Raw genomic sequence first — 25308 nt, 5'->3', positions numbered from 1 at the left:
AAATGTTGTGTGTTGTGCAGAGAAGAGACTTGGAGGCTGCGAATCTTATTTGCTATAAGAGGACTAGAATGGCTGGAAGAAATGATGCTGCGATTGCTGCTGCTTTGGAAGCTGTAGCCCAAGTTGTGGGACAACATCCAAATGCTGGTGCTGGTGCAAATGCTGATGTGAGAATGTTGGAGACCTTTCTGAGAAATCATCCTCCTACCTTCAAAGGAAGGTACGACCCTGATGGAGCACAGACGTGGCTCAAGGAGGTTGAGAGAATTTTCAGAGTTATGCAATGTACTGATGATCAGAAGGTGCGTTTTGGAACGCATATGCTGGTTGAGGAAGCTGATGACTGGTGGGTGAGCCTCCAACCTACCCTAGAGCAGGATGATGCAGTTATTACTTGGGCTGTGTTTAAGAGAGAGTTCCTCAACAAATATTTTCCTGAGGATGTTCGCGGAAGAAAAGAGATCGAGTTCCTTGAGCTGAAGCAAGGAAACATGTCGGTGACAGAGTATGCAGCAAAGTTTGTGGAGCTGGCTCAGTTCTACCCACACTACACTGGGGACAATGCTGAGTTCTCTAAGTGTATCAAGTTCGAGAATGGTTTGCGTGCTGATATTAAGCGAGCCATTGGTTACCAACAGATCCGTGACTTTTCTGCTTTGGTGAGCAGATGCAGAATCTATGAAGATGACAGCAAAGCTCATTATAAGATTATGAGTGAGAAGAGGGGTAAGGGCCAACAAAGTCGCCCAAAGCCTTACAGTGCTCCTGCTGACAAAGGAAAAGGAAGAGCTAATGATGAGAGGAGGTCAAATAAGAAGGATGCTGGTGCTGAGGTTGTTTGTTACACTTGTGGCGAGAAAGGCCATAAGAGTAATGCTTGCACTAAGGATATTAAACGGTGCTTTCGTTGTGGCAGTAAAGGACATACACTTGCAGAGTGTAAGCATGCGGACATTGTGTGTTTTAACTGCAAAGAAGAGGGTCATATTGGGTCTCAGTGTACGAATCCGAAGAAGACTCAGACTAGAGGGAAGGTGTTTGCTTTGACTGGTACTCAGACTGAAAATGAGGATCGTTTGATCAGAGGTACTTGTTATATTAACAATACTCCTTTAGTTGCTATTATTGATACTGGTGCTACACATTGTTTTGTTGCTTTTGATTGTGCTTCTAAGTTGGGTCTTGCTGTGTCTGATATGAGTGGAGAAATGGTCGTCGAAACTCCAGCTAAGGGTTCGGTGACTACTTCTCTTGTTTGTTTACGATGTCCTTTGTCTATGTTTGATCGTGATTTTGAGATTGATTTAGTTTGTCTGCCTCTGAGTGGAATGGATGTAATTCTCGGTATGAACTGGTTAGAGTACAACCATGTTCTCATTAATTGTTTTAATAAGTCGGTGCGTTTCTCTTCTGCTGAAGAGGAAAGTGGAGCAGAATTTTTGTCTACTAAGCAGCTGAAGCAATTAGAACGCGATGGGATCTTGATGTTTTCCTTGATGGCATCCTTATCTTTGGAGAATCAAGCAGTGATTGATAAGTTGCAGGTGGTGTGTGATTTTCCTGAAGTTTTCCCTGATGAAATCCCTGATGTACCACCAGAGAGAGAAGTTGAATTTTCTATTGACCTTGTTCCGGGAACGAAGCCTGTGTCTATGACACCTTATCGTATGTCAGCCTCTGAGTTGGCTGAGTTGAAGAAACAGTTGGAGGAATTGCTAGATAAGAAGTTCATTAGACCGAGTGTTTCACCTTGGGAAGCGCCGGTATTGTTGGTTAAGAAGAAAGATGGAAGTATGAGGTTGTGCATTGATTATCGACAACTGAATAAAGTAACTATAAAGAATAGATATCGACTTCCTAGAATTGATGATTTGATGGACCAGCTGGTGGGTGCACGTGTGTTCAGCAAGATTGATTTAAGGTCGGGTTATCATCAGATTAAAGTAAAAGATGAAGACATGCAGAAGACGGCCTTTAGGACGCGATATGGTCATTATGAATATAAGGTGATGCCTTTTGGTGTGAGTAATGCGCCTGGCGTGTTTATGGAGTATATGAATCGCATTTTCCATGCATTTTTGGATCGCTTTGTGGTTGTGTTCATCGATGATATTTTGATTTACTCTAAGACAGAAGAAGAACATGCAGAACATTTGAAAATCGTTTTGCAAGTGCTGAAAGAGAAGAAGTTGTATGCTAAATTGTCTAAGTGTGAATTCTGGTTGAACGAGGTAAGTTTTCTGGGCCATGTTATTTCTGGCAGTGGTATTGCAGTCGATCCATCTAAAGTTGAAGCAGTATCACAATGGGAGACTCCTAAGTTAGTTACAGAGATTAGAAGCTTTTTGGGTTTGGCAGGATACTATCGAAGATTTATAGAAGGATTTTCTAAGTTGGCACTTCCGTTAACTCAGTTGACGTGTAAAAGTAAAACCTTTGTGTGGGATGTTCATTGTGAGAACAGTTTTAATGAATTGAAGAAGCGTTTGACGACGGCTCCAGTTTTGATTTTGCCAAAACCTGATGAACCTTTTGCGGTGTATTGTGATGCGTCCAAATTGGGTTTAGGCGGTGTGCTTATGCAAGATGGTAAAGTTGTTGCTTATGCATCAAGACAGTTGAGAACTCATGAACGAAACTATCCTACTCATGACCTTGAATTAGCTGCAGTCGTATTTGTCCTTAAGATTTGGAGACACTACTTGTATGGTTCGAGATTCGAGGTGTTTAGTGATCACAAGAGCTTGAAGTATTTGTTTGATCAGAAAGAATTGAATATGCGACAGCGACGGTGGCTCGAATTGTTGAAGGATTATGACTTTAGTTTGAATTACCATCCGGGTAAAGCTAATGTTGTTGCGGATGCCTTAAGTAGGAAGAGTTTACATATGTCTGCTATGATGGTGAAGGAATTTGAATTACTTGAACAGTTTAGAGATATGAGCTTAGTTTGTGAAATGTCGTCTCGGAGCGTTAAGTTAGGAATGCTGAAAATTGATAACGATTTCTTGAAAAGTATTAGAGATGCACAGAAGGTTGATGTTAAGTTTGTGGACTTGTTGGTTGCTAGTAATCAAACTGAAGATGGTGACTTTAAAGTCGATGATCAAGGTGTGTTGAGGTTCCGAGGTAGGATTTGTATTCCAGACAATGATGAGATAAAAAGGATGATTCTGGAAGAGAGTCATAGGAGTAGCTTGAGCATTCATCCGGGAGCTACAAAGATGTATCATGATTTAAAGAAGCTGTTTTGGGGGTCAGGATTGAAACGTGATGTGGCACAATTTGTGTACTCTTGTTTGATTTGTCAGAAGTCGAAGGTAGAGCATCAGAAACCTGCTGGGTTGATGACACCGTTAGATGTACCAGAATGGAAATGGGATAGTATATCCATGGGTTTTGTGACGAGTTTGGCAAATACTCCTAAAGGGAATGACGCAATTTGGGTGATTGTTGACAGACTGACGAAGTCGGCACATTTCCTTCCGATTAATATTAGTTTTCATGTGGCTCATTTGGCAGATATTTATATTCGAGACATTGTGAAGCTGCATGGTGTTCCTTCGAGCATTGTGTCAGATAGAGACCCACGATTTACTTCTAGATTTTGGAAGAGTTTGCAAGAGGCTTTAGGCTCTAAGTTGAGATTGAGTTCGGCTTATCATCCTTAGACAGATGGTCAGTCAGAAAGAACAATTCAGTCACTCGAAGACTTGTTGAGAGTTTGTGTACTTGAGCAAGGTGGAACTTGGGATAGTCATCTTCCGTTGATAGAGTTCACTTATAATAACAGCTATCATTCAAGTATTGGGATGGCACCTTTCGAGGCTTTGTATGGTCGGAGGTGTAGGACTCCGTTGTGTTGGTTTGAGACCGGTGAAAGTGTGGTTCTAGGACCAGAAATTGTTCAACAGACTACTGAGAAGGTGAAAATGATTCAAGAGAAGATGAAAGCATCGCAGAGTCGACATAAGAGTTACCATGATAAGCGTAAGAAAGACCTTGAGTTTCAAGAGGGAGACCATGTGTTCTTGAGAGTTACCCCAACGACCGGTGTTGGTCGTGCATTGAAGTCAAAGAAGTTGACTCCAAAGTTTATTGGTCCTTATCAGATATCTGAGAGAATTGGCACGGTGGCTTATAGAGTTGGCTTACCACCGCATTTATCGAATTTGCACGATGTGTTTCATGTGTCGCAGCTGAGGAAGTATGTTCCAGACCCGTCCCATGTGATTCAGAGTGATGACGTGCAAGTTAGAGACAACCTTACGGTGGAGACTTTACCTTTGATGATTGATGATCGCAAAATGAAGACGTTGAGAGGCAAAGAAATACCTCTAGTGAGAGTTGTTTGGAGCGGCACTACTGGTGAAAGCTTGACGTGGGAGCTGGAGAGTAAGATGATGGAGTCTTACCTAGAGTTGTTTGCTTGAGGTAAATTTTCGAGGACGAAAATTCTATAAGTTGGGGAGAGTTGTAACGCCCGTCTTAATTATTTACTTAATTTAATGAGGATTTATATATTTATTTATATATATATTTATATGATTTAAGAATTTAAATAGTTTGCATGATTTATAGATAAATTATGTGATTTTCTAGAATGACGTGAAGTATATTGATGTTGTGAAGTTGTTATGTTGGTGTGACTTATTTTATTATTAAATAAAATAAGATATGAGAAATAAAATAAAAATATTAAAGATTGGGCTGCGTGGTGAGATGAGCAATTAGTAGTGAGAAGAGTAAAAGGAGAGATAAATAGACAGACATAAGTTAGGAAAAGTAGTACGTACGTTTTTGGAGAAAAAGGGATAAAAGTCAGAAAGAGAGAAGAACCAAAGGAGGGCTGCGATTCTGCTATTATCAGGTAAGGGTGAGACTAATTTTCAATATTATTAAGGGTATAATTCTATAGGATGAATTTAGCATGATTAGGTTAAGTTTTGGTGAGAATTGAGAATTAGGTTTAGGATCAATTTTGACGAATGAATCAAGAACAGATGTTAGATTGATGCAAAATTAGTGTACAGACCTTAGATATGACTTAAGATGATAATTAGATGCTATTTGGATGAAGGAATCATGAGTATAGGTGAAAAGTTGTGATTTTTAGGTTTCTGGCCGTACTGACATTCATCGCTCGCATCTGCGAGCAAGAACACTCGCAACGGCGAGCTAGAACCCAGAGCTCGCATCTGCGAGCAATGCAACTCGCAACTGCGAGTGACCTGTAAGCTCGCAACTGCGAGCAGAATAACTCGCCACTGCGAGTAAGGACTTAGGAACCCAGAATGCACGCTTTGCTCGCCATTGCGAGCAGAGTTACTCGCCACTGCGAGTTAGGCTGTTAGTCGCCCAAAATTGTCCCGATGCGATCCCTTCGCACGTGTAGTCTTGAGTTGACCTCAGAATTAAGTAAGAGAGCTGTTTAGGATGTTTTTATAGACCCTGCAGTCTGTTCAGGTGACTGAAATTAGAAGTGTGGTTGCATGAATGTTATAATGATGCTTTATGGTATTTATGTTGATGTAATTCATACCTTAGATGATGTTAACGCATTCAAATGTTATTAAATGTTGTATCTTGCTGCTGTTCCCTGCTTTTGACTGTTAGTGTCTTGAAGTTGCATGAGTCGGTCTATGTTGTAGAATTCAAGGAGTGGTCCATGATTATGAGTCGTATGAGTTGTTTATGTTGTAGTCTAAGTTGTTGGAAGTTGAGTTCATTGCATACTCATTAAAGTTGGGGGCTTTAGGCCCGGCAGCCATTGTCCTCATTAAAGTTGGGGGCTTTAGGCCCGGCAGCCATTGTGCTCATTAAAGTTGGGGGCTTTAGGCCCGGCAGCCTTTGTGCTCATTAAAGTTGGGGGCTTTAGGCCCGGCAGCCTTTGTGCTCACACGTTGAAGAGCCTACTATGCTCATTTTGTTGTTGAATGGTACCACATGCATTTGCATATCAAGAAGTTTCATGTTGTTTAAGTTGTCAAGTTGTTGTTGAGTTGATAGAGTTGCATGGTCAAAGATGAGTTGTGTTGTCAAGTTGTTGTTGAGTTGATAGAGTTGCATGGTCAAAGATGAGTTGTGTCGTCAAATTGAGTGTTAAGATGATTATGATTTGCGATGAAAATTAGTAATGGTATTTGATGATTGTATTTGTTATGAAATGAAAAATATGCTAATTGTTAATTGTTGATATGTTATTAATGTTTAAGTTGTTAAATGCATTTTATTAGATTATATGCTTAATGTATTGATTATGAAATCTCACCCCTTCTGCGTATATGTTGCCTCGACCGTGGGTAATGTGCAGGTAATAAAGATTAGAGGCGTTCGTGAGTGGACTCCTCACTTGGTGTTTAGGTGCTCTGATACGTAACGGGATGGGGGCTTGCTTTTACTGCTATTCCTTACGTGTCTCTTTTATGAACTAATTTATGAGATTTTCCAATAAGGCTTGCGTGCCAAGACTTTAAAATGTTGAACTATTTTCCGCTGCAACAGTTTAAGATTTTTCATGATGTTGAATTTGAAGGATAATTATTATTATCTGTTTTGAGATGTTAAAGTAGTGTGTAGCATTCCGTTATGAATTAAATACTCTGATTTTAAATGAAATTTTTATGTTGGGAAAACGGGGTGTTACAAATCCAATGTTGAAGTTGGTTTGTGAAAAGGAGTGGCGATCACAAACCAACTGAAGAAAGAATTGAAGCATGAAGGAACGGGATCAAGAAAATATGGGTGTTTGCTCAAGGTACGTGGATATGTTAGTAAGGAATTAAATGCTTGGTAGTTTGCTATTCTTAATGGAATTCACAATCATGAGATGATGCCAAATTTAGAAGGGCACTTTCTTGTTGGAAGATTAACGAAGGATGACAAGAAGATTGTACGTGACTTTACCAAGAGTTTAGTGCAACCAAAAATATTTTGGTGAATTTGAAGGGAAAAAACAAGAGTGCATGACAAATATAAAGCAAGTATGCCATGAACGTCATAAATGCGAAAAGGCAATCAGATGTGACAAAATGGAGATGCAGTATCTAAGAGCAGAAACATCGCCTGCTGCATGCCGTGGTATCACATTTCCCCATAGCAATATGTCAGGCTATTTCTTGGCACCGTAGTATTGCATTGCTACGGTGGTTTTTATGTTTTCTTTGATAAAAAAAAATATAAAATATAAATGTAAGAGATATTGTGATGTTTGATGGGATCCATTTTAAAGTTTTAGATGAGTGGTATGGATATTTAGAAAATGTAAGTGAGTAGTTTAAATAATTAAAAAGTGTAAAATAATACTTCCTCCATTTCAAAATGAGTGTCGCTTTAGCCAATTGCACACAGATTAAGTAATAGAATAAAGTAGTCAAATGTCATAGCAATTTTATCAAATTATCCTAATCAATTATTGGTTTGTTTTTCATTAAAGAAAAAATAATATTTTGGAAGTAGTGTAACATAATATTAATTGAACGGTACAATTGAAAAGAAAAAGTTATTATTGTATTGGAAACTGAAAGCGACATTCATTTTGAAACAATTTTTTTCGCTAAAACGACACTCATTTTAAAACGGAGGGAGTATAATGTATTGAGTGGGGTCCATTTATACCACTCATATGGGTGGCATGAATGTGGGTGCTCTAATGTCAAAGTTAGAAGTGTACAAATATAGCAGCACTGTCTAATAACTAGAAAGATAGTCAAAGTGAATAAGTATCAAACTTAATAGAAACTAGCATCAGACAGCTAGTTTCTAATTCTGATAAAACTACATGCAGTGTCGAAAAAAGATTTACAGCACAACACTGATCAAAAGCCATAAAAGCAGAAAAGTCAATCTCACTAACTAAACTTGTACTTGTAACACATTCAACTGGGCAGTTAGCTCGGCTTCTGCTCTAGCTTGAATGGCAAGTTCAGCCTTTCTCTTGCTCTTCTATTTACTCAAACTTTTCTTATAGTTGGTAATAATGATCAGTACAACATCATCTATTTTGTAACAATTTTTGAACAATTTTTGCTTTCATAATGTTCTTATCCTCTCTTCTTCTTTCTTCCTCTATTGTTTCTTACTAATAAGAAGAGAAGAAAAAAAAGTTGTCACAAAAATTATCGTACAAATATCATTATTCATAATTAAACTATATTTTTTTATCGTGAGGACCAAACTTGAACTGAATTTATTTTAATGTGTCTTCAGTCTTCACCTTTTTGTTTAGAGTAGTGATATTTGTACATCTTTTTCTTACAACTTTCATGACAACTTTGTTTTTCTCTCCTATGATTGGTCAAGAACAATAGAGAGAAAAAGGAAGAGAGAGAATAAAAACATAATGTGAGTATGAGAGAGAAAGTTGTCAAAAGGTTGTTAGAAAATGATTGTACAAATATCATTTCTATTTTGTTTAAATCCAATAATTTCAGTTATTAATTTTCACTCTTTTTTTTTATCAATATTGTTTCATGCCACTACGTATCCCTTTTTCTAGTCAAGTAAACTCATCTTGCAGCATAAAGAATTCAATAGAGGTCATAAAAGCTAATTTTTCTTCTATTGCTTCTGCTGATACAGTTGACCGATACATAAAATGGAACAACACTAATGCCTCTTGTGCAATCCTAAATGTGAATGGTAGTTGCCATGGTATTCCCAAATGTGGATGGTAGCTGTCATGGTATTCCCATTCGAACTGGCTTTGGTGGAATTCTGCGTAACTATGCACGGTTGTTTCTATCGGATTTTTTCAGGTTTTCTTCCAGACTCTGATGATATCATGCTGGCTGAGCTTTCAACTATCTACCATGGTCTGATCACGGCCAAGGATTTGGGTTATGCGGAGCTATTTTGTTATTATGACTCTCTTGTTTGCATTAATTTTATTAATGGTCCCGTGGAGAAATACCATGTTTATGCAGTCCTTGTTCAAGACATAAAAGATTTTCTTCTTCAAAGTACTGTTACGGTTTGTCACACTCTCGAAGAAGGGAACCAATGTGCGGATTTTCTTGCAAAGCTCAGAGCTTCTTCTGATGATGGCCTTGTTATTTAAGAGTCGCCCCCTGCTGGTCTCACCAATTTTCTTAGAAGCAATGTCGTTGACACTTTCTTCCTTAGGGAGTAATGAGCTTGTGTTTTTTCTTTTTTTTTTTCTTTCTTGTTTGTTCCTTTTGTTTTCTTTGTAAAAAAAAAAATAGAGGAAGTATAATCTAAAAAATTGAAAATGTGATATTTCAATTTATTATAACTAGTTGTAGGTGCCACTGCCCGTCCATCCATGTTTTTAAATGTTATATTTCCTTATATTTATATTTGTATTTGAATTTTAATTTGAAAGTCCTCGTAAGTTCAACTCAGTTGGCAAAGACAATACATAATATATGCAAGGTCCATGGTTCAAACCCTAACCAACAAAAAAAAAAATTGAAAAATATTAATTATGAGAAAATTTGGAGAAAAAAGTTCAAATAAAAGATAGTTCAATATCAAAAGTTATGTAACATTAGGTTGAGAAAATTGCACTTCTCACATCCAAAGTTACTCACACCAATACAAACTCACATCCAAAGTTACTCACACCAATACAAACTGACGAAAATATCCTGTCTTAAGTCACACAGTTGGAACTGAGCGTTATGTAACATTAGGTTGAGAAAATTGCACTTCTCACATCCAAAGTTACTCACACCAATACAAACTCACATCCAAAGTTACTCACACCAATACAAACTGACGAAAATATCCTGTCTTAAGTCACACAGTTGGAACTGAGCAATATTTGTTGTGAAAAGAGCACTAGTCTTCTCCAATTAAGATTTAATATTAAAAATTATATCGTTACATATCATTACATTTGTTGTGAGAAGAGCACTAGTCTTTCCCACTAATCAACTATCAATAATTGTATCATTACATTTCAATTTTATTTTATTAATATTAAAAATGAGGTCTACCGAAAATTGAGGTTTTAAGTGAGACCTTGGGTCTTATAAGTTCCCAAAAAATTTCCTCCCCAATGAGGTACCTAATAAGTACTAAGGTCTTCAAATTTGAGACCTTCCCGTCGGGGATGGTCCAATACCCCAAACCCCCAACGTCCCTCCCCAGGTCACTACTCATTACCAACAAAATTGATGCAACATTCATTCATGCTACTGTACGGAATAAGATTTCATGTAAACCAATAATGACTTGAAGAACTTGGAATTACAATTTTTCTTTGATATAACACCTAGAATCCTGAATCTGCTAGCACAAAATAACAATTCAACAATGGAACTTCACGAGTAGTAAGTAGTTAACAGTAGTTAGCGATGTACACTCCTACAAAAAACTATCTAATTATCTTCACATTCTACAAAATATTATACAAGTGCGTGCTTTCGCAAATAAGGCCATAAATTGCAACGGAACAGTTTTATGAAATGAGAGAAAAAAAATCTCTACTGCACATTAGGAGATCATAGTCGCCTTCAGAAGATTTCTCTGCAAACCAAATGCCAAATTCAGATCCATAATCTGGAAGCTTCAAAAGAATCAACTTGACAAGCATCGCAACACTATCTAATCTAAATATCTGACATCTGCCATTTGAAATCAAAAGGAAAAGAAAAGTTAGGAGTAGTTAGTTGGCACTTTTTAGGAGTAGCAACATGATCTATTGATTTGTTCAATTTGCAGTTTTAAAATGCATTAAGAGGATCAATTCCATTCCAACACAAAGTTACATTGTAAACTACGTAGTTCAGACAATTATCACATAAATATTAACAATTTCAACAAGATTGGACGAGCAATGAAAGCAAACTACTTGTATCATCCATGTAAATAGAAGTATTGTATACAGATCTGAAAGTGTAATACTGAGACATAGGGGTGTGCAAATGGGTTATCCAAACTGAACCATACTAGATTTATGGATACAATTTGGATCAAAAATCTACTTTCACAAAAAAAAAATGGATTTTTTTAAAACCAGTTTGATACAGTTCAATTCTGTTCAGTACCGGTTCATGCTACCTGAACCAGTTTTTTACCTGAACCGGTTTTTTGCCTGAACCGTTTTTTACCTGGACCGGGTTTTTTCACATATTCTTTATTCAACTTTATTTAAGAAATTGAAGACAATCACTTATATAAAAAAACCCAAATCTGAACGTAAATTCAAGATCTAGAGTTTTCATCGCCGTGAGTTTTCCGTCGTCGGTGCCGTATTTGCGGTTGTCATTGCAGTTGTCGTCGTTTCTGTTGACGAAGCCGTTGCGGTTGCCGTCGCCGTCGTTTCTGTTGACGAAGTCGTTGATGTGTTGTGGTTGCCGTCGCCGTCGCCGTCGTTTCTGTTTACAAAGTCGTTGCTGCGTCGCGGTTGCTGTCGCCGTCGTATATTTCTCCCTTTCTTCTTTCTATCAATTTCGGCTTTCGTTTGCAAACACAACACATACGTATTTCAATTTCTTTGAACTATCCCTCTTTTTCTCTCTTCAAATTGCAGAATAGCGTGTGTTCAGTTTTGTTATTTCTTCATGATGTGAAATGCGGTTCATCATTTGGGTATTGGTTTTTTAAAATGGGTTCGGTTAACTGGATTTTTTAATGAAATGGACCGGGTCAGTTTTGATCCAACAAAAAGTGGACTTTTACAAACAGTTCACCTAATTTTCCAGACCAGTTCATGATTTCTGGTTTTCTTGCACACCCCTACTGAGACATATTTACAGGGAAAAATCCTACTATTTGTATCACCTTTTGGAGGCTCGGGAAATAACTATGAGATATGGATGTTATTAAATATCCATCGATATAGTTATACTAATGCACCTCTGTTCATCTAGTTAAAATTGGAACACATAGAAGTGCTAGACACAATTAAATAAGCAAAGCAAACAACATACCATTAAGAATGTATAATAAGTTGGTAACAAATAAAAGAAACCGGCATTTCAAAATCAATGACAAACTCTAATTATGACAGCAGGTAACAGAACAGCTAATAAGGGTAGTGAAAATACCAACACTAAATGAACAAGAAAAAAAAAGTAGTACTACAACCGATGTAACCTTAAATTATGCATCCCTAACAAACCCTGAGCAAACAGTTAGTTTCACTTCCAGCAGCCAAACTAAACAGAATTATGAGGTATGTGATTGGGATGCTCCATAGCGTATTTAAGTGGGTTGGTTCTACCCTTGATAGCTAACTTTTAAGGGAGGGTTTTCAAAGTGCTTTGATATTTATCAATTGGTATCAAGGTTGCTGGTATCTCAGAAAAGGGTCTGGAAGGGATCATTGGAAAGGTCGAATAAAGCATTATAGAGTTTAACAGGCAGGACGTCATCTCGTAGGGGAGGTGCTATGATAGACTCGGGTATTATGGTGTGCCTAAGTCCCAAATCAAATATAATAATGGGTTGCTCAGTGGAGTATTTAATTTGCTCAGTGGAGTATTGAGGAACAGGCTTTGACCAATACAAAAAACCCTGAAATCACCTTAAATTTTAAGAATGCATATCACTGGGTGTAATTTGGGGTTTTTGTAGAATTCAGGCTTCAAGGAAAGGAATAAAAAGTATCAACCAACACTCCATTTCTCACAAGGGCAGCATCCTTCCTCCACGGAGGCAGTCCTTGAAACACACAAGTTGCACAACCCAGCCTTTCACCACTTACCAGCCGTTGTTTTCCGGCCTCCAAGTGTTGCTTCCTGGTGAATCCACTCCACTCTCTGCCCACTTCGCTCACTCACACTCTCTCTCCCTGTCCCTCCCACCCAGAAGCTCTATTTTATTACAAGATAAACACTAATTACACTTATGTTGGACAACTGAAGCACACATCATCATCATGGCGCAATAACAATTCATACATGCAAGCATATACAATACCAATTTAACAAATTCAGCTACGAGGGAATGAAGGAGTATAGAATGCAAAAATCACAATCTCTTGGACAATTATCCATAAAAGAAACCTAAACAATATCACATCTTGAATGCCACAAAATATTATGCCATAAAATGTGTACACAGTAAAGCAGTCCCGTAAAAGCATAAGATCTTCACATTTAATATTTCAAAACGACACACCTACAACAAGAGACTATAACAACACTATTTAAAAGCTAAAAACTAACACAGGAAAAAGAAAGTCAACAAGAGTGCTAAAAACTAACACCAGAAAGAAAGTCAAAATTAATGAGCATCAAGTTCAATAGAACTAGAATCGAAGATTTCCTAATTCTGACAAAGCTGCGCTGCATGCAGAGTCAGAAAAGAAAAAAAATATAAAGCGCAACAATGATCACAAGCCCTAAAAGCATAAAAGTTGATCTCAACTGCTAAACCTGTAACACATGAACCTCTTAAATATCCAAATTCCAATACGTAGATGTAAACCTAACTGGCATAGTAAGCAGTATAACACATAACGAGCCTTGTGCACCAGAAAAATAGAAATGCATTCAACCTCACATCTTGAAGATAACACATATATACCTCTATGAAATCAAAAGAAAGCAGCCCAGACAATTTGATGCAGAAAACATACAAGAAAACAAGAAGAGCATATAACGAGATAAAAACTTGGAGTTTGTGATTTTACCTTGGGAGGTATTTAGGTTCACTGTGACCCTGAATCAGACCCAGACGATGAGGAGCTATCACTATCAGAATCTGCAAAAGCACATTATTATCAAACATTGAATTTGAATAAAAGTAAAAGCCAGGTTGACCTTGTATAACCTAAATTATGGGACAGATATCTGCTAAATAATTATTTAATATACCACTTGATGAAGAGCCAGAATCACTGCTTGAGCTGCTTGAGCTACTTGTCTTACTCCCATTATTATCGACTCGAATTTCCCCTTGCACGGGCAAGGATGGGGGAGCATTTCTTTCATCTGCTCAGAAACAAGAAGACAAAATATTTCAATTAATTTAATTGATGAATGATGGTAAGAGATCAACAATAATAGTCCACAAGAGGCCAAACCTGCTTGTCTTTCTCTCGGGGCATCAACTATAACTGGTGGTTCTTGGCTCTACAGGAAGCATGAAATAAATTCAATTAGTAAAAATTATTTGCCAAAGAAGACACTGGATATTAAACGTTGAAATTGTCAATTTTACCTTCTGCTGGGCAATTCGCTCGGCTTCTGCTCTAGCTTGAATAGCAAGTTCGGCCTTCCTCTTGTATTTGCTCAAACTTTTCTTATAGTTGGTAACATATCTATCAAGCTCCCAAAGAGTCTCTGCATCCACACTATCAATGTCCACTTCAATTTCATCATCATGTTGGGAAAGTGCCGAATTTCGTTTCTTAATGATCTGTACAATAGCATCTAGTTTTTCAGGTGGTAGATTCTGAAGATGTGTGCTAAGTTTTTGCTTTTCATCGTATGTCATGTCTCTTTTATCAGGATCGTTTGCCTTCGGCTTTTTTGGAGCAGGAGTTCGAGCTGAACGAGTCAAGCTCAAGGGATTTGGAGGGTTGGTTATTGATTCTGACCTATCCAGATTCCTCATGTCAAGAGGCGGTGGCCGCAAAGCAGGAGTCTTTCTAGACAGAGGTGAAGGTGCAGATATAGCGGGCCCATAATCCAAGCCATACCTCATCTCATGATTGTAATTTGACTCTATAATGGCCCATCTTTCCTCGAATAATGCTGATAGCTCCTCCGCCATTACATGAACATCTTGCCCTTTAGGATTATATGTCATGGCGTTACGAAAAGTAAGTCTCACATCCTCCGCAAACTCCTTTGGTGATTTGTACCAATTCTTGCTGAGCCTCGACTTCACAGTACCCAAGTCCATCGGATGTGAGATGATAATAAAATAATCATGCAAACCAAGACGTTCAACATCCACTGGAGTATTAAACACCCAACCGTGCTTGTGTTTCATCAACTTTTCAAGCAATGAGCTACAGTTCTTCAAATACTTCGATACTATCCCAAATCCATGTCCCATTTCTCCAACGCCATGCTTCTTTCCATGTGATTTTGACTTCTTGTTACTCTCTGCAGGCGGAAACTTATCTTTCGCAAGCAAGAATTCCGAATTGGAATAGAACTGGTTCGCCTTAGGTGTTCTCTTCTCCTTCTCAACACTTTCACTAATTCCATGACCATTCTCTAACACCATTACACTTAACTGGCGTGTAAACCTATTAGCCTCTCTCGGAACACCTGCAGAAGCTACCTCAGAGTGAGCGTGCTTAGCTCCACTCCCATTATCAACCCTATAACGATCCACAGACACATTCAAACCACCACCATACCTCCCAGCCATCCGTTGTTTCTCTTCAATCCTAATCACCAACGACCTCACCGTTTCAAGGTCGCCCTCAAGCTTCCTTTTAATCCCCCGCATCTCTTGCTTCGACCGTGAAGCCAGTCCATTCTTAACACCATTCTCCAACCCCTTCTTATCATCACATCTCCTCAAAGCTGGTTCTAACAAATCATTACCATCTTCCAGCTGAACAACATCAAGACTAAAATGTTCATCCTGCCTACGATTCAAACTCGACGAATCTTCAGAAACCACGTCCAACCTAGAATTCACAACTGGCGGAGCCGAATTCCCATCCTCCGGAACCAAAACACTATCCAACTGTTGAACCGAAACATTATTCCCGTTATCCTTCGTCCCATCAACAGTGACGGTAGCGGTGGTAGCACCAGAATGAGTATGAGGAACAACTTCCAAGGAATTAACGTTATCCTCTGAAACTTTGAAATTTTTTCTCGTGTATACTTTCCCCTCCGAGTATCTCTGTATCTCTCTAACTACCTTATCTTCAGCTACAGTCCCCGAATCCATTCATTCAAAACCCTAATTCTTATTTTCCCTCACCAAAAATCAAAGCCAAACCCTAGAAAACCCTAGAATTCAAATCTAGGGTTTAATTGAACCAAAATTGAACAAATTAAACCCGGTGAAGATGAATCAGAAAAAATTAGGATTTTTAACCGATCAATTGCAAAAAAAAATCGAAAAAAAAACGAAGAATGAAACACGTAGAGTCGAGTTACCTTCACTCTGTATCAGATCTAGAACATGCTCTCTCTCTCTCTCTCTCTCTCTCTCTTCTGGAGAATCGAATCGAGCTTTCTCTCTCTAGAAACGGTGTATGGTCTCTGTGGAGCGGTGAAACGGCACGCGTTTGAGGGTGTACCGCAAAATTTAACACGAGAAGTATAATAGCGCAAAATTTTGGGTACTCGGACTCACGCTATTGTCTGGTGCGTGTAACAAACGCACGAATGAAGTGACGTTTGGTTAGGGTGTTGTTGGTGACGCGCTACTTGATAAGAGAGAGGTTTTTGTGGCGCGGAATTTTGATTGTAGAAATTTGAAATGTTTTCATAGGTGGATCTTTAGCGCGTGGATATACTTGCCGGGAGGGACTATATTGGAGAAGACTAGTTCCCGGAAAAGAGTATGCACGCGCCGGTAAGGCGATTGGAGTGTATATATATTTTGGGTCTGTTTGGTAAACACCAAAAAAGAGCTTTTAGCTTTTAGCTTTTAGCTTATAAGTTCATTTGACAAAAATAGCTCAGTTTGGTAATACTTTTTGACCATGAGCTTATAGCTTATTTCACGAGCTTATAAGCTATTTTTCAAAAGCTATTCCAAGTAGCGTTTAAGCTTATAGCTTATAGCTTCTCATATTTTCTTCCACTTTTACCCCTATTGTTTTATCTAAAATCCATTTTTACTCTTTTATTATAATTTAATTCAAACCTACAATTCTCTAATATACTATACATCCCTCGTTTTTTTTCCCTAATAAATATACATCCCTCGTTATTTTTTTTTGACAAATATATCCCTCGTTATTATTTATCTCACTTGTCTTATGTTGCTGACAATATATATACCTCCATTTATCTTTTGCCTTATGTTGCTGACAATATATACCTCCATTTATCTTCTTTTTTTTTTGACAAAATACCTTCATTTATCTCTCTTGCCTTATGTTGTTGACAAAAAATATATATACCTCCGTTGACAAAAAAAGTATATATACCTCTTTATACTTAAATAAATTTTTTAGTGAATAAAATTTAATTTACAATATAAAAGATATATTAAATTTATAAATTTCAATTACTTTTTAAAAAACAAAATTGAATTAAGAATTCCTGAATATTTAAATATCAAGTTATATAAACTTTATATTTTGAATTAATAATACCCTTTTATGTCATTTTACATTTATCAGCTAGTTAAACCGCTAATTTTACCAAACACTTCAACCAGCTTATTAGTCATCAGTCATCAGCTAGCTTATCAGCTAAAAACTATCAACTAGCTTATCAGCTAAAAGCTATCAGCTAGCTTATCAGCTATCCGCTATTTTTACCAAACAGAGCCATTGTTTAACTATGCCTCCTTCATTTTTTCATTAATTTGGGCCAAATGAGGATGGACCTTGTACGGGACTATGGATTATTTGTGACCTTGTGTTTGTGTATAGAAAATTGCTTTTCTGACATAGAATACTTCCTATTGATACAAGTAAATGACGTTAATACCTCCAGCGGCAGTTAACAACCGCTCCATTATACGTCGGCAGTTAACAGCCGCTGGGACTCAGCGGTTGTTAACAACCGTTGAAGCTGAAGGTAGCGGTTGTTAACTGCCGCTACGTGCTTATCATTTTCCAGAAGCTCATTTCCATCTTCCAGTGTCTTTCCTAACCAATTTTAACTTTCATTTTCATCTAAGATTTTTATCAAATAACCAATTGAAAATTCTTCTAAAATTTAATTTTCATCTAATAATACCTAAACATATTCATCCAATATTTAACAGGAACATGGTAAAATTAAAACGCAAGAAATAATATAAAACGAACGTACGTATATGTCATAGAAATAGGAAAATGTATGGAACATGTCATAATAATACATCATGATCATCATAGTAAAAAAAAATACATACTCTTATGGTGCACACTCTTATGCCCTCTGCTAGTGAGCCATCTCCCAGCAGATGGTGTCCGCGGGTCCCACTCCGGGGTTACGCTTCCTTGGGTAAGGACCTGGCAAATGCTCCAAAATCCATCCCTGCAACAAAATAAATAATACACAAAAATAATTATTCGAGTTAAATATTCAATAAATCTAAAACATTATAAAATAGTCTAACATGATAATAAAATTTATAAAATAAATTCATAATGAAATTAAGATAAATATTACCATAAAAAGAGTCGTAGAGCCAGCCATCGTTCTGTTATTCAAGATAACAGAATCATCCAGATAATCGTAGAGGTAGGCTAAGGTCATCCCTCCCCATGACCACTTCCCAATCGCCCCCAAGTCCGCCATGCAATCAAGATATATCAAGTCGATGTGTCTGTTCGTTTTGTTAGTGAACAGCGCACAACCGACGAGATATAGAAGGAAACTCCTCACACAACACGCCCTCCTCCTGGCTCTCTCCTGCATCTCCTCCCTCGACTGTGGATCCTCAAGTCGTCTAGCCTCAGTCAGGTGCTGCTCATAAACCCGCTTCAGTGCGAGATAACTGATATGACCAGCAGATTCATCCCTAACCTGAGCTCTGGTATCAGCATCTGACATGCCCAACAACCTGGTCATAAGATCAATCGAACGGTCCCTATCCATTGGGTCACAGTCGAATACCCAACGTGTATCAAACCATGGAGGCCAGACCCCTCCATAGGCTCCCAAAACCACCTCAAACCCGCCTCCGGCTTATCAAGCTCTTTCAACCTTTTCCCTGCGTTTATGCTCTTATAACCCACTTCATCCTGCCACATCTGAAATTCAAATTAAATAAGACATTGTCACTATTTTAAATGATTCAAACACTTACGCTACATTATATTTAATAAATTAAATCACTTACGCTACATTATATTTAATAAATTAAAACACTTACGCTACATTATATTTAATAAATTAAATCACTTACGCTACATTATTTTAAATAACTAAAACACTTACGCTACATTATTTTAAATAAATAAAACACTTACGCTACATTATATTTAATAAATTAAATCACTTACGCTACATTATTTTAAATAACTAAAACACTTACGTTACATTATTTTAAATAACTAAAACACTTACGCTACATTATTTTAAATAACTAAAACACTTACGCTACATTATTTTAAATAAATAAAACACTTACGCTACATTATTTTAAATAAATAAAACACTTACGCTACATTATTTTAAATAACTAAAACACTTACGCTACATTATTTTAAATAAATAAAACATTTACGCTACATTATTTTAAATAACTAAAACACTTACGCTACATTATATTTAATAATTCAAACACTTACGCTACATAATATTTTAAATAATCACTTTAAAACATTTAAAGAATTTTAAACAATTTAAACACTTACATTATTATGGTTCACCCAAAGAGGGTTCGCCACATGTCTCTCGTAGTCGGACAATAGTGACGTGGTCTCAGGTCCTCCAGGAAAGGGAGGCTCTCCAGCAGGATACGGTGGTATCAACTGAACACGACGACATCTTGGCTGAGTCGCCGCCTCAGGCTCACCCTCACCCTCAGGAACAGGATTATCTGCCTCAAGATAATCCTCCATAACATCCTGTGGCACCCCCTCATCCTCTGCCTCGTCCTGCGGCGGCGGCTGAAAAAACATGTTCTCCTCCTGCATCCGATCATATTCAACAAACCCCTCATCCGCATAATCATGCGCTGCTGTCGGATCAACCACCTGGGAGGAGTAATCCACATGTGCCTATGATTGTGAGCCCTCTCCATGTATCCTCGGGTCCCTGCGCCTCCGAGTCTTAGGGACATACGGGTTTTCATCCCCCTTTTCTCTCCGAGCACTAGCGGTACTCGCCTCTTTACCTCTCCGCATCCTATCCTCTCTAATAACCCGCTGCTGCTCATCAGTATCCCTAGCCATATCTGTACAAAACAAATTTTAAAAAACATAAATAAGTTGACAATGTATTTAAGAATACAATGTATCTAAGCATTTACTTAAGGCATTGAACATAGGCGAACATAGGCATTTATACAAATTAGGCATTCATACAATGTATTTAAAACTTTTAAGGCATTGAACATAGCAAGTAACATGTAACATATCAAAAATGAAACTTAGGCATTCATAAAATTTAATATAACACATTCATCAAACTTTATATAACATACCACATTATGTCATACTTAAACTTGTCAAAAAATGTCAAAATCCAAGCTTATAATAATTACAACATATATACATTATAAAATTAAACATATTTGAAAAAAAATTACACAAAAAAAGCAAGATTTCCTCACTTATGCATTTTATCAAACACCTTATGTGCATTCTAAATTAGGAGCATAAGTAGTGTTACTTGAACATCTAAAGGGCTACATTGTACCTACATTGTCTCTAAACAACAATTACAACATAAACAATCCATCAAACAGTCTAAATCATGCATAATTTTCAATTTTCTAACCTGACCTAAAACTAGCTAAAACTAACATTTTGCTCAAAATTATCAAAACTAACACCCTAAACAAACTACATTGCATGTAAATAAGAAGAAGAGAACTTACTTGTAATCTAATTGAAGAAATTGGGCTCAAATTCGTGCAATTGAAGTTTGGAGAAATTTGGAAGAGAGTTGGATGTGTTTGTGTTTCTGGGAAATGAAGAAATGAGGGTTCTGGTGTTGTTTAATCGCAGAACTCAGCGACAGTTAACAGTCGCTGGAAGCCAGCGGTAGTTAACTGCCGGCGCTTTAACCAGCGGTAGTTAACTACCGCTGGGGGTAAAAGCGTCATTTACTTGTGTCAATTGGAAGTATTCATTGTCAAAAAAGCAATTATCTTGTGTATAACCCTTGAATTAATTGTCAAATTGATACTCAAAATTTCATGAATGAATTGATATATTTGTCCTTCGTATTGTAACATTAGTTAAAATAGTTGCTTATTTAATTTGGTTGTAAAAGGTTACGATGTGGCACGATAGATAAACATTTAGCATTTCATGTAGATTGTTATTAAGATGCATCACCAAATATTAGATAGTATATGGAGTAAAATGAGTTGGTTAGATACTTTTAACATTATAATTTTATGCATTTAGATTTATTTGTGAATCTTATTCTTTATTATTCATTTAATTATCTGTACCCAATGAAAATATTAGTTTGTGCTTAATTATTTATAATTTTCAAAACACATTGCAGCTATTGCTACTAAAGAAATCCTTCCATGTAAAACTGAAAATTTAGTTAAAGCAAAGTGGAAAATTCTATCGGATACCAAAATGTTACTTGACATTTGTACGAGTGATATCCGTAAATGTAGAAAGCCTGGTATTGCTTTTAAGAATAAGAAATTGGAGAAAATACGTGAAGAATTCAATAGACGTGCTGATAAAAATTACAACCAATTGCAGTTGAAAAATAATCAATAAAGAAACAGGTTTGGGATAGAATCATCAGACATGAAATATTGATGTTGATGTTTTATGGTGGGATGATAAGATAATGGTGGGTATTATAAATATTTAATTTTTATCCCGTGAAAATTGAATAGCGGAATTTCGCTTTCCTAAATATTTTCTCTTGTTATTGGTTATGCCGGAGAATGTAAAATATTCAAAATTTTGCTTTCAAGGTTTAGAATTTCACGATGAATTGGAATTCATATACGTGGATGCAGTGGCAACAAATCAACACCAATGGACACCAGCTTTGGGTGTGCCATTTGAATCTAATGTCAAAAATACTACTACAAATGTACCACAAGAAATAATTGCACCAACACTGTACCAAAAACAAAATTCTCTATATAACTTAGTTCGATTATATATCAAATGTGAGTTAAAAGTTCAACATTATGTGAAGATGTGATGTTTAATCCATTAATGTGGTAGCTTTTAGTTCAATATGATGAACTCATGGGCTCCCTTCATGATCCAGTAATGATATCACAACCAATTATTTGACAAGGTATACCGAGTCCTTGTATCAAAAGTCTTTTAGACAATGATGGTCAGACAATGTGTTTTGTTAATATGTGTAGACGATGGTGCAAGTACATAGATGAAAAGACTTCCGCTTAAAGCGAAGCTAGCATACTTAGATGAACAAATGGATTGACACTTAGGCTTTGTTTGTGAGTTTGGAGGGGAGGGAAAAGAAATGCTTTGGGGGGGCCAAAATATAGAGGAAAATTGAGAAATCTTTTACATTTTTTAAAAAAGTATTTTTTTTTTTTAGAGAGTGATAAATTAAGGGAAGATGTTGATGTATCAAATTATGAGTTAAGTTCCACATGATATAAAAAATTGGATGTAGACATTATATAAGTTAGAGAACACATACATCATAAGGTTTTGGATGAATAGTCACCATTGTGTTTCCAACACAATGTAAAACTAATGAAAATGATATTTCTAGTTAAATGAACTGCATTACAAAAACATAATCCTGGCACTTAATCTTCTTTCTCACTCAAATTCAACAAAACAAACTGAAAAGAAAATTTCAAAACAAAAAGGAGAGAAGATGAAAAAAGAGAAACAAAGATACTAGTTCTGTTCTTAAGACATATAATTAATAAAGGAAACAAGCTGATAACTGATAAGTTGACTACCCAACTTTTTGGAAAATATTTCTATTATATAACAAGAGAAAGTTATATATAGCTACTTGTTTTGTGGTCCTGCATGATGATGAGGATCTGGCCCCCCTGGTGATAATCTATGTTGATTTGCATCCTCGTGAGTGGCATCAGCAACATCACCAATATTATGTATATTCGTCGATAGATCAGAAACTAATTTGTGAAAAAGTATATGATGACTAACAACATTGTTTTTTTCTCTAGTGAAGGGGTGGCCTTGGAGAGTACGAGCTTGCAATGTCATGAACAAGAAAGTGGAGAAGATTATTAGAACAAATATAGTTATTTGTGTGTTTGCCATGTGAATACGATGAACTTAATTGGAATTAGTTGCACAATGTGCTGTAAAGTGGGAAGTATACTATGCTTGATGAGCTTGAATGTATAGTGGTATTTGAGGATTTTAATGTGGTCTCTTGAAGCCGACTAAAACCGCTTTTTATATTATGGAACAAAATCATGAAACAGAAAGTGTTAATCTTAAGATGTAAATTTATTTACGGATTAATAGTGTTTTATCCCCTGTAATATAGGTCATTTCCGGTTTTCCTCCTTGTATTTTTTTTTTTTTTGATTTACTCCCGTGTAAAAAAAATTGTTTTGGAATACCCCGTACCCCTAATAGGTCATTCAAAAACCAACTTTTTTTTTTTTACAGAAATTTTCGTTTTTGAATGACCTATTAGGAGGGTATTCCAAAACAATTTTTTTTTACAAGGGGGTAAATAAAAAAAAATTACAGAGGGGAAAACCGAAAATGACCTATGTTATAGGGGTGAACCATTAACCCTTTATTTACTTACCAATTTCGTTTTTTTAAGTCCACAACAAAATAGTCAAATGAAGTCAATGCAAAATTATGTTCGTGACTTGGATCACTTTTTCTTTCATGGCTTCACTTTTTTTAGCAACTTTACTTTTTTGTACAATAACAAACCTATTTTTCCTTTAAAAAAAACTTATTTTATTTCAAGAATAATGTGAGCAATACACATTGGAGTCAAATCAAAACATGAAAACTAGCATAATGCTTTGACGCCCTCACAAGTGTATGAGAAACAAGGTTCACCTGTCTCTTGATAAAATTAATCACTTAGTTTTGAGTAAAATATGTAAAGGCTTTACAACTTTAGTAAATGATAACAATGCCTTTAGTTAATGTCTTAATGATAACTCTTTGGCTTCGTTTGGAAGCTTAAATATCCCTTCCAAGGCTTAAGGGTCACAATCGCTCATCAAAATGTAAAAGTATAAACCCTTATTAATTAAAATACTATACTCTACTATAAAGCATGCTGTGGGGAGCCTCCATTGCTAGAATCATATGGAATACGGATCAACTATTGGTATTTAACATAATTAACAATTAGCACATATTTCTGCAACAAAAAAATTAGAAGAAAAAAAAATTATAAAAGGGTGTAGCTCCACGCAATGCTGAGTGAGGTTCACGTGAAATAAATTCTTCTGTTGAATTAAAAATTGTGAGATTAAGAATATAGTATAAGATCTTGTCCAAAAAAAGAAGAAGATGGTGTAAGATAGTCTAATTGTCCCACATGGTGGGGGGCAAGTGATCCATATACGTACGAAATGTGTACAGTATTCAGTTCTAGAAATTCCAAATTCTTACACAAAATCATTAGAGAAATTTAATTTTATTTGTAAGTAGCACAGTGGTTAGATTCACACACATTATGTGTGGAAAATCGAAGAATTCGGGGTTCGAACCCCGGTTCATGCACAAATTACATGATAGCTACCAACTGAGCTACCCATAAGAGACGAGAAATTTAATATTTTTTAAAGAAGAAATTTAATAATTTTTTTTTGAAGGAAAATTTAATAATTAATAATACGAATTATTGAGGATCATCATATTATATTTAATTATGATCTTTTTGAATTGTAAAACTTGTTATCAGAATTTTAGGACAAGCCAGCGCATTATTCAACTAATGATTTTATTTTACTCCCTCTGGTCCTATTTACAAGAGAAAATTGACTTTTTAGATACATTGAATAATGTATGTATCTAGTCACGAACCTAAACCAAATACATAAATTATTTAATGTATCTGAAATGTAAATTGTCTCTTGTAAATAGGACCGGAGAGAGTATTTTCGATGAGAACTAGTGATTTTATTATAAGTGAATTGAAAACCAATGGCTTTTTTAGGAAGAAACCCAATGTTTCATAGAACTAGTGATTTTTTCTTAAAAAAAAAAAAAAAGAACTAGTAACGGAGCAAAACATAGGGGACCAAATCAGTACATAAATTAGCGCTTTTTTGAGGGAAACTAACAGAAATGACTAAAACTAGTAACGAAGCAAAACATAGGGGACCAAATTGGTACAAATTATAGTTAGGGGACCAAATTGAGACAATCAATTAAGTTAAGAGACCGGGTGATTGAATAAGCCTATATTCATATTATGTTCTTATCCACTCTCTTCCTTTTTTTAGTCTATTGTTTTTTATCAATAAGAATAGAGAAAATGAAAGGTAGAGGTGTAGGACAAATTTTAAATATTTGAAACTATTTTAAGCGCAAAAGAATGATTAGGCAAAAATAAAATAAAATAAAATAAAGCATACCGCCCATTTCTGCAAATTTAAGCTTCC

The 25308-nt window shown here is 36.3% G+C and overlaps 2 protein-coding genes, 1 long non-coding RNA gene and 1 pseudogene across 4 annotated transcripts; 2 read left to right on the top strand and 2 right to left on the bottom strand.

Annotated features, from left to right (window-relative positions):
• Nucleotides 1-8649: 8649 nt before the first annotated feature.
• Nucleotides 8650-9058, top strand: LOC146950662 (uncharacterized). Its single transcript, XM_085748658.1, has 2 exons — nucleotides 8650-8671; nucleotides 8757-9058. Exons 1-2 carry the CDS (start codon nucleotides 8650-8652, stop codon nucleotides 9056-9058), a joined length of 324 nt encoding a protein of 107 aa, XP_085604784.1.
• Nucleotides 9059-10175: 1117 nt separating this feature from the next.
• Nucleotides 10176-16184, bottom strand: LOC146950661 (transcription factor GTE4-like). Of its 2 annotated transcripts, XM_085746616.1 has the most exons (6): nucleotides 16044-16184; nucleotides 14134-15906; nucleotides 13997-14045; nucleotides 13788-13904; nucleotides 13604-13674; nucleotides 10176-10589 (listed from the first exon to the last, which is right to left on the bottom strand). In XM_085746616.1, exons 2-5 carry the CDS (start codon nucleotides 15829-15831, stop codon nucleotides 13622-13624), a joined length of 1917 nt encoding a protein of 638 aa, XP_085602742.1. In that variant the 5' UTR covers nucleotides 15832-15906; nucleotides 16044-16184; the 3' UTR covers nucleotides 10176-10589; nucleotides 13604-13621. The 2 variants fall into 2 exon arrangements, with proteins under 2 accessions (XP_085602742.1, XP_085602741.1); XM_085746615.1 differs by having other exon boundaries at nucleotides 13788-14045.
• A 1681-nt stretch (nucleotides 16185-17865) lies between these two features.
• LOC146950660 (uncharacterized) lies at nucleotides 17866-18572 on the bottom strand. The gene is made up of 2 exons (XR_015025481.1): nucleotides 18222-18572; nucleotides 17866-18086 (listed from the first exon to the last, which is right to left on the bottom strand). It is a non-coding gene; the product is annotated as an uncharacterized LOC146950660 (long non-coding RNA).
• Nucleotides 18573-21088: 2516 nt separating this feature from the next.
• LOC146950659 (uncharacterized) lies at nucleotides 21089-22117 on the top strand (annotated as a pseudogene).
• The last annotated feature ends 3191 nt before the right edge of the window (nucleotides 22118-25308 follow it).

Source organism: Medicago sativa, chromosome 2 (genome assembly GCF_051527215.1).
Source record: "Medicago sativa cultivar Bolivia chromosome 2, Bolivia_mono, whole genome shotgun sequence".
Taxonomy (NCBI): domain Eukaryota; kingdom Viridiplantae; phylum Streptophyta; class Magnoliopsida; order Fabales; family Fabaceae; genus Medicago; species Medicago sativa.
The sequence above is the reverse complement of the archived record's forward strand: the minus strand, read 5'-3'. Positions and strand labels throughout refer to the sequence as shown.